The sequence below is a fragment of the Belonocnema kinseyi genome, chromosome 4 (genome assembly GCF_010883055.1).
Source record: "Belonocnema kinseyi isolate 2016_QV_RU_SX_M_011 chromosome 4, B_treatae_v1, whole genome shotgun sequence".
Classification (NCBI taxonomy): Eukaryota; Metazoa; Arthropoda; class Insecta; order Hymenoptera; family Cynipidae; genus Belonocnema; species Belonocnema kinseyi.
In genome coordinates, this window is record NC_046660.1 from 46,593,560 (window position 1) to 46,612,287 (window position 18,728).

The 18,728-nt window shown below is 23.6% G+C and overlaps 1 protein-coding gene across 2 annotated transcripts in view; it reads left to right on the forward strand.

The window, feature by feature from the left end:
- LOC117171206 (KICSTOR complex protein SZT2-like) overlaps positions 1-18,728 on the forward strand; it is a 132,777-nt gene that overhangs the window by 7,056 nt on the left and 106,993 nt on the right. For both annotated transcript variants that reach the window (XM_033358289.1, XM_033358290.1), the window contains exons 2-6: positions 238-555; positions 673-750; positions 5,632-6,049; positions 11,124-11,344; positions 14,257-14,644. In XM_033358289.1, the coding sequence (XP_033214180.1) occupies positions 238-555; positions 673-750; positions 5,632-6,049; positions 11,124-11,344; positions 14,257-14,644 (1,423 nt within the window). The remainder of the gene's footprint in view (positions 1-237; positions 556-672; positions 751-5,631; positions 6,050-11,123; positions 11,345-14,256; positions 14,645-18,728) is intronic.

Sequence of the window (18,728 nt, forward strand, 5' to 3'; positions counted from 1 at the left end):
CCCCCCCCCCCTTGAGCGCTTACGTAATTTATGTATGATCCCTAAAGCATTACTGTCAAACATTGCTTTAAAATCTAGTTAAGTTTGCATGTTGTAAATTAAATTATAATTGTTTATCACTGGTAGTTTCCTCTTAAGTTATGTTTCGTGCAGTATTTATTCATATTACAATTCTAATAAAATTGCTAATATACTTTCAATAATTATATAACATTTTTTTTTTTTAAATATTTTAAGGCGAAATTAGTCCTCGAAGCTGAGACTGTGTTTCTCTTAATGAAAAAGGGTTTTCCCATATCACGGAATGTGAGAGCTCAGTGGAAGATAGAACATTTAGATACAGTCGTAGCAATACAAGAAACTGCATTTGAAAATGAAGAGACTCCAGAACTGGAAATTGTCTCAGTAGTTCCAAAAGAAATACCAGCCTCCTGGAGTGCTGATAATAGCCATAAATTTTTTTATCGAATATCGTCGACGACTTCCCTGATATTTCTAGCACATAAATACAGAATGGTCTTCAGTTTAGATCTGAGTCCATCACTTGCTACTATAGTAAGTTTTCTTTTCTATTTTTTTCATTAAGTACCGTTTATAGTTTCTATTTAATTCAGATTTCATATATCTTATTTTAAATTAGTGAATCTTTTTTAAGAATAATATTTATTACAGGACGTTCAAAATGGGCAAGTTGTGATCGACGAGGTATGTCAAGCCACAAAAAGATGTCTGGAAGGAATCACTAGACCGGTAATTATAATAATTATCAGGGTGGTCGCAGATTAGGAAATGAGGGAAAAAATATCATTTACTGTATGTAAATATATATGGGCGACAAGATTTCAGAGCCTAATATTAATATAAATACATTTTTAACTGAGATTTTTAATTTATACTTAAGTTTGCAGTTGAAAAAATTAATTTTCAACCCGATAAAAAAAAAACACGAATTTTCAGACAAAGAAATGAATTTTTAAACAAGAAGAATAATTTGCTACGAAAGACGATGAATTTTCAACGAAATAGTTAGATTTTTAACGAAAGAAATTAATTTTAAAGAAAAAAATATTCATTTTTAACAAAAAATGGAACAGTTAAATTTTTAGTTGCAAAAATTAATTTCGATAGAAAAAATCGAATCCACAACAAAATAGTGAAATTTTCAACAAAGAAATGAATTTGCGAACAAAAATACTAATATTCTTTAAAATCTACGAATATTGAGCAAAATGCACGAATTTTTTACCACATTGTTGAATTTTCAACTAAAAATGATTAATTTTCAACAAAAAATACAATAGTTACATTTTCAGAACAAAAATCAATATTGCCTCACAAAAGGTTCAACAAAATATTTAAATTTTCAAACAAAAGATTGTCTTTAAAAATAAATCATTTAATGTTCAAACCTATAATTTTCTACAGATATTCAAAATTTTTTAAAAACACTTTAAAAAATAATTTTAAACAAAATTTTTTTTTCGAACAAAAAAAACAAGTTTTCAACCAAATTTGTAATGTTCAAAAAAAAAATAGTAACGAAAGTAGATGATTTTCAAACAAGAAGAATAATTTTGACTAAAAAAGATGGATTTTCAACTGATAAAAATATATTTAAAGAAAATTCAACAAAATTGTTAAATTTTCAACCTTGAAAATTTATATTAGAACTAAAAAGAAGTATTTAACCAGAAATGGAATAGTTACATTTTCTGATAACAAATTTAATTTTCAACGGAAGAAATGCACTTTCAACTGAAAAATATACAGTTTTAACAGTTTTAAATTTTATATTCAAAAAATTAGTTTTGAACAGAAAAAAACAATCGAATTTAGAATAGAATAGTTAAATTTGTAAACAAAGAAGTGAATGCACAAATAGCAACAATAATATTCTACCAAAAAGATCAATTTTTACCAAAAAAGGAATTGTTACATTTTCAGTAAAAATGAACCTGATTAAAAAAGAAGTTTTAACTAAATATTTACATTTTAGCCAAACAAGTTAATTTTTAAACGAAAAAAGAATGTTCAAACATATAATTTTCTACTAAAAAGACGAACTTGCAACTTAAAAAATTGTATTTCAATCAAAAATAATGAATTTTCAACCAAGGAATAAATTTTTCAAAAAAATAGTTTTCTAAATAAAGAGAAAATTAAAAAATAAAATAATAAAAATATAATAATATTTTAAAAAACGAAGTTTAAGAAAAATATTTAAATTTTTAACCAAAGAAATTATTTTTCATATATTAACTTTCAATGAAAAAGACGATATTTTAGTTGTATTTTTAGTTTCTATTTGCAAAAATTAATTGTAAACAAAAGTAAAGTCAGTTTTTTAACAAATAAATATAGTTTTCATTAAAGAAATGGATTTGAACAAAAAAGACCAATTTAAAAAAGTGGAATAGTTCAATATTAATTGAAAATTAATTTTCAACAAAAATACATAAGTATTTTGAACAAAATTGGCAAAGATGGAACCATTTTAAAGCAAGAAGAATTTTTCACTGAAAAAGACGAATTTTCAACCATATAATTGTATTTGTCAACTGGAAAAGATAACAAAAAAAAACACGAATTTTCAACCAAAGAAATGAATTTTAAACTAGAAACGATAAATTTTCAAGCAAACACGAAAGCAATTTCCAATAAAATTGTTAAATTTTTTAATTTAGGAATGCATGTTAATCTAAGAAAAATAAATATTTAAATAAAAATAGAATAAGGTTCATCCAAAAAAGAGGGATTTTCAATAAAATACATGAATTTTGAATCATGAAGTTGAATTTTCAACTAAAAAATATAATGTTTCAACGAAATATAAAATCGTTATATTTTAAGTGAAAATATGATTAATAATCATATTTTTATCAAATTTGACTCTTTTTTTTATTTTTCATTGAAATTGCACGTGGCAATTTTTTTCTCCGATTGACACTTTTCAAATGAACAAAAGTTTGATTTATTTATTATTTTCAATTTTAATATGAAATAAAAACAAAGTATATAGTTTATGGACACCGGATGCTAAAAAAGTGTTCCCCATGGCCATAATAAAATGTATTAAATTTTTGATTACTTGAAAAGTGTCAAATTGGTCAATCTTATTATCTTGCACATATTAAAAGTGACCGTGGCAGATTTTCTTAAATTTTGCATTTTTCGGATAATCGGGAATTTAATTTGAATTTTTTTTTTATAATTCCTGTGTAAAATTTTAATTTACAATCCTTACAATATATCTTTTGAAATCTGAATTCCAAAAATGGTACAAATTTTTTATTTTATATTGAAATTGACCAGCTGTGTACATTTCAGCATTTGAACTGATAAAATAATAAATTATAAAATAATTTTCAGGATCCTTAAAAATATTCCAAGATTTTTTTACTAGATTTTAATTATTTGAAGGCATTTTAAAAGGATTTTAAAGACTTAGGGGTATTTTTTTAATTCAATTGAATTTTGGAGATCTTGGAAACATTTCAAGGGATTTCCAAATTTTTTTAACTATTTTAAATATTTGAAATATTTTTATATTTCGAGTTATATTAACTGTAATGCCCTGAGTTTAAAAATTTATAAATTAAATAAAAAAATTTTTCATTACATCCATAGTAATTTAATGGAAAATAATAATTTCCAAGAAAATTAAAAACATTCCAAGAATTTTTTAGTAGATTACAATCATTCAAACGGATTTTAAAGAGTGACTATAAATTTAAATTTTAGAAACTAAAATTATAAATCATTCCATTAATAATAATTGAATAATTAAAAAATAATCTCCAAGATCCTTACAAAAATTCCAGGAATTTTCTAGTAGATTTTAATTATTTGAAGGGATTTTAAAGGATTTTCAAGGTTTAAGGATATTTTTCTAATTCCATTGAATTTTGGAGATCTTTAAAAAGTTTCAAGGGATTTCATAATATTTTGAAGGATTTGAAATATTTGGAATATTACAATATATTGATTTATATAAATGTTATGCCCTGAGTTCATAAATTAAAAATGTATTTAGTAAAATAAAAAATATTTTCATTCCATTTTATTTTTTTTAAATCCATTGCATTTTTTACATCTTTCAAAGTTTCAAGGATTTTTAAAGAATTTGAAATATTTCGAGTTATATTAATTGTAATGCCCAGAAAAAAATGTATTAATTAAAAATTTTTTTCATTCCATTTATAATAATTTAATAAATAAAAAAATAATTTCCAGGATCCTTAAAAAGATTTCAAGGATATTTTAGTAGATTTTAATTATTTGAAGGCATTTTAAACGGATTTTAAAGACTTAAGGGTATTTCTTTAATTATATTGAATTTTGGAGATCTTGGAAAAATTTGAAGGGATTTCCAAATATTTGAAAAAATTGGAAATATTTCGATATTCGAGTTATATTAGATGTAATGCCCTAAGTTTAAAATTTTATAAAATAAATTCAATTTTTTTTCAATACATTCATAGTAATTTAATTAAAAATAATAATTTCCAAGAACCTTAAAAAGATTCCAAGGATTTTTTAGTACATTACAATCATTCGAAGGAATTTTAAAGAGAGATTATAAATTAAAATGTTACGAAGTAAAATTATAAATCATTCCATTTATAATAATTTAACAAATAAAAAATAATTTCCAAGTTCCTTACAATAATTCCAAAGATTTCTTATTAGATTTTAAAGGATTTTAAAGATTTAAGGGCATTTTTTAAAATTCCATTGAATTTTGGAGATCTTTAAAGTTTGAAGGGATTTTAAAAGATTTTGAAGGATTTGAAATATTTGAAATATTACAATATTTCGATTTATATTAATTGTTATGCACTGAGTTTATAAATGAAAAATTTATCAAGTAAAATTAAGTGCTTTCAAAGTTTTAAGGGTTTTCAAATGATTTTAAATATTTCGATATTTCTAGTTATATTAATTGTAATGCCCTGAGATAACAAATTTATCAATTAAAATTAGATTTTTTTCATTCAATTTGTAATAATTTAATAAATAATTTCCAGGACCTTAAAAAGTTCCAACAATTCTTTAGTAAATTTTAATCATTTCAAGGTATTTTATAGGATTTCAATGATTTAAGGGTATTTATTTAAATGTTATTGAAGTTTTGAGATCTTTAAAAAGTTCCATGGATTTCAAAATATTTTGAAAAATTTAAATATTACAATATTTCGAGTTATATTAATTATTACACCCCGAGTTATAAATTAAAAATGTATGAAGTGAAACTAAAAATGTTTTCATTACATTTTTTGTAATTTCATTGAATTTTGGAGATCTTTCAAGAGTTTCAAGGGTTTTCAAAGAATTGTAAGGATTCAAAATATTTCGATATTTTTAGTTATATTAATTGTTATGCCCTGGGATTATAAATAAGAAATTTCTAAATTAGAATTAAAAATGTTTTCATTCGATTTATATAATCTTCTAGATTAAAAATGTAACAAGATTAAAATTGTAGTCTTCAAGTGTTAATGTTCAATGAAAATAAGAAACTATTGAGAGATAAGTCCGTGAAGTTTGTGGTCACCCTTAATTATGCAGCGTTTTTTTTCTATGGAAAAGTTATATTTGAGTGATTTATCGTATTTAATGAATTTTTTTTAGTTTATAATCCCTGGGAGTACAAGACTGATGAAGCCGGAGATTTATGTAACAGTGATAGCCCATACGCCTTTTTTTTCGAATCCAGCTCAGCAAGTTTTAGTGCAGGGCTGGCTAGTCACCATGGGAAATCTTGGTTCTCTCATGCATTTTATAGAAAAACAATTAAGCATTTTGGAGGAAAAAGTGGCACAAGTCACGGGAGTAGTGAATCAACAATTGGAACACCAGAGGGCGGAAAGTGAAAGATTGGTCGGAGGTCTTTTTGAAGAGGGAGGCACGAGTATAGGAAATAATAACAATAATAATAACAGCAATAACATGTCGAGCATGTCCATGGTTTCACCGGAGACTAGTTTTGTTAATATGGTGCGATATGGGATGCTGGCTCTTTCTCTTCTGCCAGATCATAGTTGTGCTCGTAAGTATTAACAATTTTTTGCTCTAATAAACAGATTTTTTGTGCGGAATCAATATGAACTTTATTGTAGTATATTTAAAATTGATAAAAGCTATAAATTGTTTAAACCAGGGTGACGACTTGACCGAGAAATAACCAGGAATTCACTTTTGATCGCAGTGAAGTTTAAATTTTTATTATTTTTACCCACAAGTCCTGGTACGGGTCCCAGGGACCCGGACGTTTTTTTTTAGCAGTGTCTTTTTCCAAAAAGTTTTCTCATTTTTTGCAAAATATTTATTGTGCGCAATTAAGTTTCATATCTATTTGTACAGTATTGCTTTTTGGGAGAATCTGGGTTACCATTTAGAATAAAAATTAATGGAGCTGAGTCTATTGAAACCGGAGATATTTCAGTTTAAAGTTTGATCGGGTCTGTTGGACCCGTTCTAGGTTAAACAGAAAACATCGAAGTTCTTGGACAAAAAACTTTCTGCTGAAAATTATGTTTTTAGTCATAAATTTCTTTATTTTATTGAAAATTCAAATTCAAATCAACTGTTTTGTTAAAAATTCGTCCTTTTGTTTAAAATTCATATATTGTTACTGATAAGTCACCTGAAATCTTTTTTGGATAAAATCAATTTTTTCTGAATATTTGTTTTTTTGATTTAAAAGTTCATATATTTCAGTGGAATTATTGCATCTTTCTTAGATAAAGATTCAACCCTTTTTTCAAAAATCGACCATTTCCTAACAAATTTACTTTTTGTTAAAATTTTTTTCTGTGTTAAAAAGACAATTGAAATCTTTCTGGATGAAAATAAAACTCTTTTTTTTTTGAAAATTTGTCTTTTTGATTTAAAAACTCACCTGTTTTAGTAGAATTTTCATTTTTCTTTTTAAAAAATGCAACTGTTTGGTTGAAAAACCAACAATCTTGTTAGAAAGTCCAACTTTTTGGTTCAAAATTCGACTATTCAGCAAAACATTAACTTTTTGTTTACAATTCTTATTTTGGTGTAGGAAAACGAACTGAAATTATCTTTTGATGAAAATGTAACTATTCTTTTCAAAGTTTTTTTTAATTCGTCTGTCTTAGAAGAAATTTCATCTTTCTTGAATAAAAATGCAACTATTCGATAGAAAATTCAGCTATTTTTTTAAATGTTGTCTTTTTGATTTTAAAATTCACCTACTTCCGCAGAAATTACATCTTTGATAAAAATGCAAGGGATTGGTTTAAAAAAAAAAATTTGGTTGAAAAGTCATACTTTTTGTTTGAAGATTGTGCTGCTTTGTTGAAAATTTAACTGTTTCATAGTAAATTTAATTTTTGATTAAATTTAATATTTTCGTGTTCAAAAAAGAACTAAAACCTTTTCTGGATGAAAATTCAACTATTTAATTAAACTTTTTTTTTTAATCATTCTTTTTGGTTAAAAATTCTACTGTTTTGTTGAAAATTGAACTCTTTTTTAGAAAATTTACTTTATGCTTAAGATTTATATTTTGGTGCTGAAAAATGACCTGAAATCTTTTCTGGATGAAAGTTCAACTTTGAAAAAGAAATTTTGACGTTTTTTAGTAAAAATTTATCTGTTTTAGTACAAATTTTATATCTCTTGGATAAAAATGCAACTATTTGGTAGAGAATTCAACTACTTTGTTACAAATTTATCCTTTTTCCTTCAAAAAATTCGACTTTTTGAATTCAAAATTCCATTTTTATCGTAGAAACTTATTTTCTGTTTAAGAATTCATATTTTTATCTTGAAGAGTCAACTGGAATCTTCTTCTGATGAAAAAACTATTTTCTTATATTTTTTTGATGAAAAATCATCTGCTTTAAGAGAAATTTCATCTTTTTTGGATAAAAATGAAACGATTTAATAGATAACTCAACAATTTTATTAAAGTCACCCTTTATGGTTAAAAATTCGTCTTTTGTTTTGAAAATTAATTTTTTTGCTCGTTGAACTATTTTTTTGAAAATTTATGGTTGAAAATTCTCCTATTTTGGTAAGAAAATAATTTCGTTGGTTTGAAATTTCATTTTTGTTGAGTAAAAATGCACCAGTTTTGTCAAAAATTAATTTTTTGTTTAAAATTAATATTGTTGAAAAGTTATATTTAAGTATTATAGTTGAAGATTTATTATTTTATTTGAAATTTTTGTATTTACTTTGTAAAGAAAATTACTTGGTTGAAAGTTAATCTCTTTTGTTGAATTTTTTTTTAAGACTCATTTTAATTAAAAATTGATTTCTTGTGTTTTTTTAGGATGGAAAATTATGTTTTTTCTTAAAATTCATCTTTTTTGGTTAAACTTTATTTTTTAACTTAAAACTTTATTATCTATGTTTTGGTAGACAAGTTATGTTTTTTAATAAAAATCAATTTTTTGGGGTTGAAAATTCTAGTTTTTCAATTTAAGATTCTTTATTTTAGTTGAAAATTCATCTTTTTTGGTTAAACTTTGTTTTTTTTTCAACTTAACACTTTATTATCTAAGTTTTGGTAGGAATTTTTTTTTTTTAGTCAAAATCAATTTATGGGTGTTGAAAATTCAAGTATTTTAGTTTAAGATTCTTTTTTTTTAGTTGAAAACTCATCTTTTTGGTTTAAAATTAAACTATTCCAGTTGAAAAATTCTTATTGTTAAAAAACTCATGTTTTTCGTATAAAATTCAACTTTTCCAGTTGAAGATTAATCAGTTTATTTAAAAATTCATCAGTTATGTTGAAAATTAATGTTGTTCATTAAAATTGTAAATATTCCACTTTTCCTTTAGAATTATTTTTTCATAGTTTAGTAGAAAAGTTCATCTTTTTGTTTGAAAAATAACCTTTTTGTTCAAGCAATCATCTTTTTGGTCGAAAATTCAATTATTCTAGTTAAATATGCATCATTTTAGTTAAAAATTCATCTTTCTGGTTAAAAATTAAATTATTCCAGTTGAAGATTCATAATTTCATTTTAAAAATAATTTTTTGCTCTTTTGTGTTAAAGAATGTTTAGAATGAATGTCCCGAATTTAAAGGAATGTTTGCGTTTTACGACAAACATGAATATGTTAATTTTAGTTTGACCTGGAAAATTAAAAAATTTGACTGTGAAAAACCGCCACACTATGAAAAATATCACAGCAAAGAGTCTTTGAAAAGACATTTTGAGTTGATTCCAGCCAAAATTAAGTCTATTCATAAAAGATTTTTACAAATATTAATAACATTTTTAGAAATATTTGGACTATTACTGTTAAATCTTATAAAATTAATTGTTCATATAAAAAGTTATTAAAAATGTCCTTCAGGAATCTTAAGAAAAGTTTTTTATTTTCTTGATGCCTTTCAAAATTCTTACAAAACGTCGAATGTTTTAGAAATCTTCAAAAATCTACGTTCTGATTTATATTTAAAAGAACATTTATTTTGTAATCTTTTTAAAAACTGTGAACCTTCTATATTTGTTTTAAGATTCTTCGCAATAAAAAAATAATATCTTAATCATTGTTTATTACCTGGATACCTTTAAAAATCTTAAAAAGTTGCAAAACTTTATTCCGAGATATTCAAAAATCTACACGCTGTTTAAAATTTTTGAAAATCTCTTAAAACTAAAAAAATTACCTTCAAGATTTCAAGATTGAAAAAATATGTTTAGAAATCATTTTTAATGAAATGTTTCAAGGTAAAAAGTCATTTGAAAATTTATCAGGAATCTCAAGAAAATTGTTTATTATATGAAAACCTTTCAAAATTTCCAAACCTTTTTTTCGAGATCGTCAAAAATCTACACTTTTTTGATTTTTTTTCAAACATTCTCCAGATTAAAATTATTCTTGAATCTTTTCAAAACTTCTAAGAATTTGTTTAAATAACCCAAAGTTTTCTTTAAAAATTGGTTAAAATCCTTTAAAATTAAAAAAAAAAAGTTTCTTAAAACCGTTCAGTTTCTTTTTCGAAATATTTTGATATTATTAAAACTTGAAATTAATCTTTTAAAATAAAACGTAAATCGTTTTGAATTTTTTCAAAACTTCTAAATATGTTTTAAAATGATTGAAAACTTTTCTAAAATGTTTGAAAACTCTTTTAAAACCAAAAAAATTACCTTCAAATTTTCAAGATTTAACAAATATTTTTAATAATCATTTGAAAAGTAATATTTGAAAGTAAAAAATCATTTGAAATGTTCTCAGGAATCCCAAGAAAATTTTGTATTGTATGGAAACCTTTCAAAATTGTTCAAAAGCTTATTTTTTCGGGATCTTCAAAATTCTTTTTTAATTTAAATTAAACATTTTTTAAATTATTTTCTAATCTTTTCAAAACTTCTTATTATCTTTTTAAATAACCCAGTTTTCCTAATAAACTATTTGAAATGCTCTAAAATTAAAAGAAAAATGTCGTGAAATCTGCCAGCTTCTTTTTCGAAATATTTTGATATCAACCAAACTTAAAATCGATCGTTTAAAATAAAACCTAAATCGTTTTGAATTTTTCAGAATTTTTTCAATTCTTCTAAATATTTTCTTAAACCATCGAAAATTTTTCTAAAATTGTTGAAAAATCTTTTAAAACTAAAAAAATTACCTTCATATTTTCAAGATTTAACTAATATTTTTAGAAATCATTCGAAATGTAATGTTTACACTTTGTTAAAAATAAAAAATGTTTCATTATGTTCGGATCTTTTTAAAACTTCTGAAAGTTCTAAATATCTTTTAAAATAACCCAAAATTTTAATTAAAAAAGTGTTTAAATCCTCAAAACTTAAAAAAAAGTTTTTAAAATCTGCCAGCTTCTTTTTCGACTTATTTTTATACCATCAAAACTTAAAATTAATCTTTTAAAATAAAACCTAAACAATTTTGAATGACTGGCAAGACAATTGAAGGAAAATTAAAAGAGAAAATCACCCCCCCCCCCCCCCCCCCCCCCCCTGTAAAAATCCAGACAGGACATTTTTTTATATAATATGTACTTACAAAATAAACAATTAATTAGTAAATTTATAAATTTACAAGAATTTAATAAAAAAAAATAAATAGAAAAATGTATCAAAAGATTTGATTTGATTCTTTTACAGATTTAGTTATTGTAACTGATGGTATTATTGGAGTTACGGACGCTAATGTAATGGATTCAGTGATACAACAATTACGAGCGACTACTGTTGCCTGTAGTTTTTTACACGTTGGAAGTTCATATCATCCTCATTGTGCGAATGGATTAGTTCCTTATGAAGATATACTCATTTTTTTAGCTACTGCTACTCTAGGAACATATTTTTCCTTCATTCCACAACCGGTGAGTATAAATATCATTAAATCATGACAGGCCTCGGACTCACCACAATATTGAAAATATTTCAGAGTATCTTAAAATATTTTTTAATCAATGTAATAATTGATATTTTAACGAAGAAACGATTTTCATTTTCAATCAAAAACAGTTGAATCGAACCAAAAAGGACAAACTTCGAACAAAACAGTTTAATCCTTAACCAAAACAGATTAATTTTTTCTTTAACTTTTAAATTTTTTAACAAAGAAAATGAGCTTTCTACAAAACAGTTGATATTTTAACCAAATAGTTAAACTTTCAACCAAAAGGTAAATTTGTCAGAAACATACATAATTTTGTAACCAAATTCTCGAATTTTCAACCAAGAAGACCAATTTTCGACTATAAAAGATGAATTTTCAACAAAATACGTACCTTTTCAAACAAATGGCTAATTTTTAACCAAAAAGACTAATTTTTTACTAGAAGAAGACATATTTTCAACAAATTTGATAAATTTTCAAACTAAATAATTGAATTTTTAATCTTAAAACTATTAATATTTAGCTAGAAGAGAATTTTTGCATTTTTATTTAATAGAATTAATTTTTTCAATAAAAAAATGAATTTTCTACAAAAAAAATAATTAATAAATTCAAGGAAAACTGTAATATTTGATATTTAATCAAAAACTGATTTTTATTTAATATAAAAAAAGAGTTAAATTTAACTAATTAAATAGAATTTTTTTAGCAAAATACGTGAATCCTTAACCAAAACATATTAATTTTCAACCAAACAGTTGCCTTTTAAACCCACCTATTTCATTGATGGATTTTCGAGTCTAAAATACGAATTTTCTATGAAAAAGTTGAATTTTCAACAAAAAGATTAATTGTTAACCGAAACAAATTACTTTTTAACCAGATAGTTGCTTTTTTCATAAAAAAGCTTGAATTTATAATAATATTATAACCAAAAAATATAAATTTTCAATAAAATACATAAATTTTAAACCAAATAGTTAAATTTTTTACTAAATTCTTGAATCTTCAAGTCAAAAATAAAAATTTTCTATAAAGCAGTTGAATTTTCAACAAAAAAGTTCATTTGCAATCGAAAAAAATCAATTTATAACCAGATAGTTGCTTTTTTAACCAAAATAGTTTTAAATTTTACAAAACTAGAAGAATTTCTAACCCCATATAAAATTTGTTAGCCAAAAAAGAAAAAAGTGTGCAATCAAATTATTGAATTTTCAAGCCAAAGAGACGAATTTTTAACAAAACAGTTGAATATTGAGCCAATAAGTGTGAGTTTTTAAGAAAATGGTGGAATCTTCAACAATCAAAAAAATCATTCAATTTTGGATTAAATTCTTAAATGTTGTAGCCGGAAATACGAATTTTCTGTAAAGCAGTTGAATTTTTGAGAACAAAGTTAGTTCTCAACCGAAAAAGATCAGATGAGTTTTCTACAAAATACATCAATTTTCAACAAAATTTTTTAATTTTCTACTAAATTCTTGAATGTTCGAGCCGGAAATACGAATTTTCTACAAAATAGTTGAATTTTCAACAAAAAAGTTAATTTTTAACCGCACCTGATTAATGTTTAATCAGATAGTTTCTATTTTAACAACAAAAATGGATTTCATACTAAAAAACGGGGGAATTTGCAACAAAATACGTCAATTTCCATTTTTAACAGAAAAGTTAACTTTCAATCGAAACAGATCATTTTTAACCAGGTAGCTGCTTTTTTGACCAAAAAAATGGATTTTCTACCAAAAAATACAAATTAAAAGAAAAGTGTAGTACATGTCATGTTTCTATATTCAAGTAGTTAAATTATCTACTAAATTGATAAATTTTTGAGTCTAAAATACAAACTTTCTACAAAACAGTTGAATTTTCAACGAGAAAGGTAATTTTCAACCGAAACGGGTAATTTTTAATCAGACTGTTATTTTTTTTTACCAAATTATTGGCCTTCTACAAAAAATACGAATTTTCATTAAAACACGTCAATTCAAATTTTCGAATAGTCGATTTTTTTTACCATATTGCTGAATTTTCGAGTCTAAAGTAAGAATTTTTTAGAAAAAGTTGAAATTAAAACAAGAAAGTCAATTTTCAACCGAAGCGGATAATGTTTAACCAGTCTTTTTTTTTAACAAAAAAATTGACTTTCCACAAAAAATACGAATTTTCAACAAAATACATCAAATTTTAAAATTCAAGTAGTTAAATTTACTACTAAATTGATGAATTTTCAAGTAAGTCTAAAATACGATTTTTGTGCACGAGAGTTCAATTTTAAAAAGATTAAATTTGTACAGATAGATATGAATTTTCAACAACAAAAACTTTGTTAGTCAAAAAAAGTCTAAAAATTGTAATCAAATTGTTGAATATTTAACAAATAAATTCAATTTTTAACCAAATATTAATACTTTTAACCAATAAAGGTGAATTCTTGACCATAAATTGAAACTAAATACAAAGGAATGAACTTTTAACCAAAAATATTTAGATTATAATATTGGCTTCTATTAAGAAGGTTCGCATTTAAGTGGAAAAAGAGGGGAAGAATTGCGAAAATATTTTGAACATCATTTAAAATAAACATTAAAGTTACTTTTTAATAATTTGAAAATATTGGGTTAGAAAAATGGAAATTTTACTTCAAAAATAAAATTAATTTTCCATTGCACACTTTTTAATTTGGAGCTATACACTTTTAAGTTCAAACTAAATAAATTTAATACTTGAAAAATGTAATGGCACTATTTGGACACAATTTTTTTCTTTAATTTGTGACACTATTTACACTGTTTTCAATATCTGAAGTGGCCCCGAGGTTTGTAATGAATTTATTCTAATTATTTAATAAATTGAGCATCAAATATGGTGAAACATCTCTGTTTTTTATAGATACCAAACGACGATATCGACATGAACATTTACCACAGAAATTTTTTCTGCTGGCAATTATATCGTGCTTTGTGTTATGAAAAAGGTCCCTTGAGTTCAAGTGACTGGCATATGAAGAAATTTCTATTTCACGGAGACGATTTCCCTCACATATTGAGGAAAAAGCAGATTGATGAGAAAGTCAAATGCACTTTGAGTAGTTTATTGTGCTGTCGATTACGTGAAGGTTACATGATAAAGACAATGAATCTGAGGGAAGATTGCCTCGAGATTTGTTTCGTTTTGCCTTGGAAGACACACGTTTTTTTAGAATTTTCAATCTCATGCCCGTGGCAGAAACGATCGATGGCGATTTGTAATACAATCACATATACGATAACGATAGGAGGTAAATTAATTTTGAGAATAAGAATTTTACAATATTCAAGGCATCACAGTTTGTTCCTTTCGGCGAAAATTCAAATTTAATATATGAAATATAGTTTCTTCTATAAAAAAGTATTAATCAAAATTTATAGTTTATTCGTAAAATAGTTTTAAAGGGTCAGGCATTCAGTTTAAACAAAATTTAATATTTTGAATAGGGTCAGTTTTTCTTGCATAGTTTTGAAAGAAAGTTTAAAATACATAATTTAAAAAGTTTTCTATTTTTTATAACGAAAATAAAAATCATATTGAGATATTATTTTTAAAAAACTGTTTTAGAGAAAATCTGTCCCCTTTTTCTGTTTGGTTGAATTTAACTGTTTTTTATTACAGTTTTAACTATTGAAGTTTCTACTCTTTGGTTGAAAATTTAAATATTGTGTTGGAAATTTGTCTTTTATATGTTTTTGTTTAAAATTGATTTTTTTTTTATTTGAACTTTTTTTTTTAACTTATTGAAGTTAAAATATTTTTTGGCTGAAATATCATCTATTGTATTTTAGTTTGTTTATCGAAGATCCATCTCTTTGGTTTAAAATAAAATGTTTTGGTGAAAATCAGATTTTTCAATAAAAACTGATTAATGGAGAATTTAACTTATCCATTTTTAGTTACAAATTCACCTCTTTTAGTTTAAAAATCAATCATTTAGATTAAACTTAATGTATTTTATTGAACATTCTTTTCTTCGCTGAAAATTAATCTTGATGCTCAACAATTAATGTTTTTGGTCGAAAAATCATTATTCGGTTCAAAATTTAAAGAATTAAAGAAATATAGTTTTTGTTTTCTCGAAAATTGATCTTTTTAGTTGAAAATTCAACTGTGAGTTTGAAAATCGATCTTTTTTTTTTTAAATTATTCTTCTTGTTTACAAATTAATTTATTTTGGTTAAAAATTCCTTTCTTTGAGTAAAAATCCAAATATTAAAAAAAAACATCTTGTTTGAAAATTCATTATTTTTGGCTGAAAGTTTAAGTATTTTGTTCAAAACTTCTTTTTTTTTTGGTTCAAAATTTGTTTTTAACTGAACATTGAACTATTTCGTTTTTGAATAATTTATTTTTTTTATTTTTAAAATTAATTTATTTCGATAAAAATTGAAATATTATAATGAGTCGTTTTTATAATTGATTTTTCAACTTAAAAATGCAGTATTCTCTTTAAAATTCGCCTTTTCCTTTATATTAAACTGCCTTTTATTTAATATTAAAATATTTGTTGGTAGAAAAATATGAACTGCTCAATTTTTCGTCTTAAAGCAATTGTTTGGTTGAAGATTTATTACTTTAGTTGAAAATTCATCTATATTTGCTAAAAATGTAAATATTCTGCTCAAAAAATCACTTCTTTTGTTGAGAATTAACTTTTTTCACAGAAAATTTAAATAATCCATTTTTGTTTGAAAATGATGTCTTTTTTAGTTGAAAATTGACTTTCTTTGTTGCAAATTGTATATATTGTTGGAAATTCATTTTTTTTATCTAAAAATTTCATTATTCTATTTTTGGTTGATTTTTGTGGTTGAAAATTTAACAATTTGGTTTAAAAATCGGTTTCTTCTAGTAAAAAATTAATCTTGTTTGAAAATTTATCATATTTGCTGAAAATTAAACTATTTGATTTTTGGTTGAAAATTGAACTGTTTCATTTTTTTAGTTTAGAATCTGTCTTTATTATTTGAAAATTCTACTATTTGGTAAAAGAAAAAAAAGAATTTTATCAAAACCAGTACGTAAGAAAAATGACCAATAATTAAAATATTAAATTTTTTTCTTTAAAATAAATGACTTACCCCTATCATTTATTTTACAAATGAACTATAAACTTTGATTAATAATTTGTATTAAAAAAATATATTTTTCATTTATTAAATTTTAATTTTCGCAGAACACTTTCCCTCTTTTTCCCCTTTTTTATGAAAATCATAAACCGAATGATAAATAAATTTTGTTTTTGGAAATCAATTTTCACCCAAGAATATTCATTTTCCAACAAAAAAGATAAATTTGCAACTGAAATCATGAATTCTAAAAGAAAAATGTTGTATTTGATATTTAAACTTAAAATATTCTATAATTTTAAATAAAGAACGGATGAATTCAGGAACAAAGTACGACTTTTAAACAAAGTAGTTGATTTTTAAGGACAAGAAGATGAATCTTCTGAAAAAATAGTCGAATTTTAGCCCTAAAATATGAATTATTACGGAAAAAATTAATTTTTTAAACAAAATAGTTAAGTTTTCTACCAAAATATTGGTATTTTCAATCCAAAAAGACGAATTTTATATCAATTAATAAAATTTCAAATCATTAAATACGAATTTTCAACGAAAAAAGGTAATACTTGATGAACTAAAAAATATTTTAATTGAAATCAAAAAGAGGAATCAACAAAAGGTCATTTTTTCCATGAAACTTAATAATCCTGAACAAAAAATATAATATTTGATGTTTAAATCCAAAAAGATTATAATTTTAAGTATAAAACAGTTCAATTCTTTCAGAAAATACGAATATCAATAAAGTAGTTGACATTTAAAGCCAAGAAGGCGAATTTTCTGAAAAAAATAGTTGAATTTTTAGCCCTAAATATGAATTATTACCAAAAAAATTTATTTTACACTAAATAGTTGAATTTTCTACCAAAATAGTGTAATTTTCAACAAAAAAAATTCAATTTTCAACAAAATAGTAACTTAAATAATAAATAATAGTAAATTTTAACAAAATAATTAAATTTATAACCAGTATAATAAAAAGTAAAAAAGCAACAAAATAAATCAAAGTAAAAATTGATATTTTAATCAGAAAATATTTTAAATTTAAATAAAAAATAGTTTAATTTATTCATTGAATTGAATTCTACAAAACAGTTGAATTTTTAATCCAAAATATGAATTTTCAACCAAACGATAAAATTTTCAATCAAATAGACAAATTTTCTACAATAAGTTGAATTTCCAACACAAAAAATTTTTTAAACCAAATAATTGAGTTTTTAATTAGAAAGGATAATTCTCAACGACAAATGTAATAGTCGATATATCCACTATAAAGTATTTAAATTTGAAATAAAAAATAGTCGAGTTGATAAAAAAGACGAATTGTATACAAATTAGTTGATTTTTCAACTAAAAAAGATTTTTTATTCAAGAAAGGAACAAAAATTGTAACCGAATTGTTCACTTTTTCAGCCAAGAGAAAAACAAAATTTCAACCAAATTTCTTGAATTGAACTGTTGAATAATTTTCAATCTAAATAGGCGAATTTTCTATAAAACCGTTTAATTTTCTACTTTAAAATATCAATTTTCAACCAAATAGTTAAATTTTCAACACATAACTGCCTTTTTAACAAAGTTGTTGAATTTAAAACGAAATAATTGATCTTTCAACAAAATAATGTAATTGTTAACCAAAAAAGTTTATTTATCTACCAAAAATATAATAGTTAGTAGACTATTCAACGAAAAGGAGTTTTTTACGAGAAATAGTTGGATAACTTAATACGGCGTATCAGAGAAAATGATAGTTGTGGTTGTAGTAAAAATAAAAAAAATTTTGAAAGTCCAAAATAATATGCAGAAACGTAACATATATTAAGGCCCTCTAATTTTTGTAATTAATATGGAGTTAATTGTTATATTCTTTGGTTTTACATGGAAGGAAACTGCATATTTAAAAAAATGTTATCCTCCTAATGTTTTCGTATTTATCTGAATTATGTTTTTAATTTATATTTTTAGGACTATTCTAATGAAAAAAAAACTGGACAAATTAGACCTTTCAAATACTAATTTTTGTGTTTACTAAATTATTTATTTTTAGCTAGCTTAGAAAAATACTTTTAAAAACGCAGGGTTCTATATCGAAATGTATACTTTACAAAAATATGTGTACGATTAAGGAATTAAAATTTGAATCTACCTACTGATAAAAATACGAGGGTGGATCAAATATAAACCGGAATTTTACAAATACTTTTCTTAGCTAATCGCAAGCACTCTCACAGTGTAGGTTCTTGTAATGTAGTGTATTAG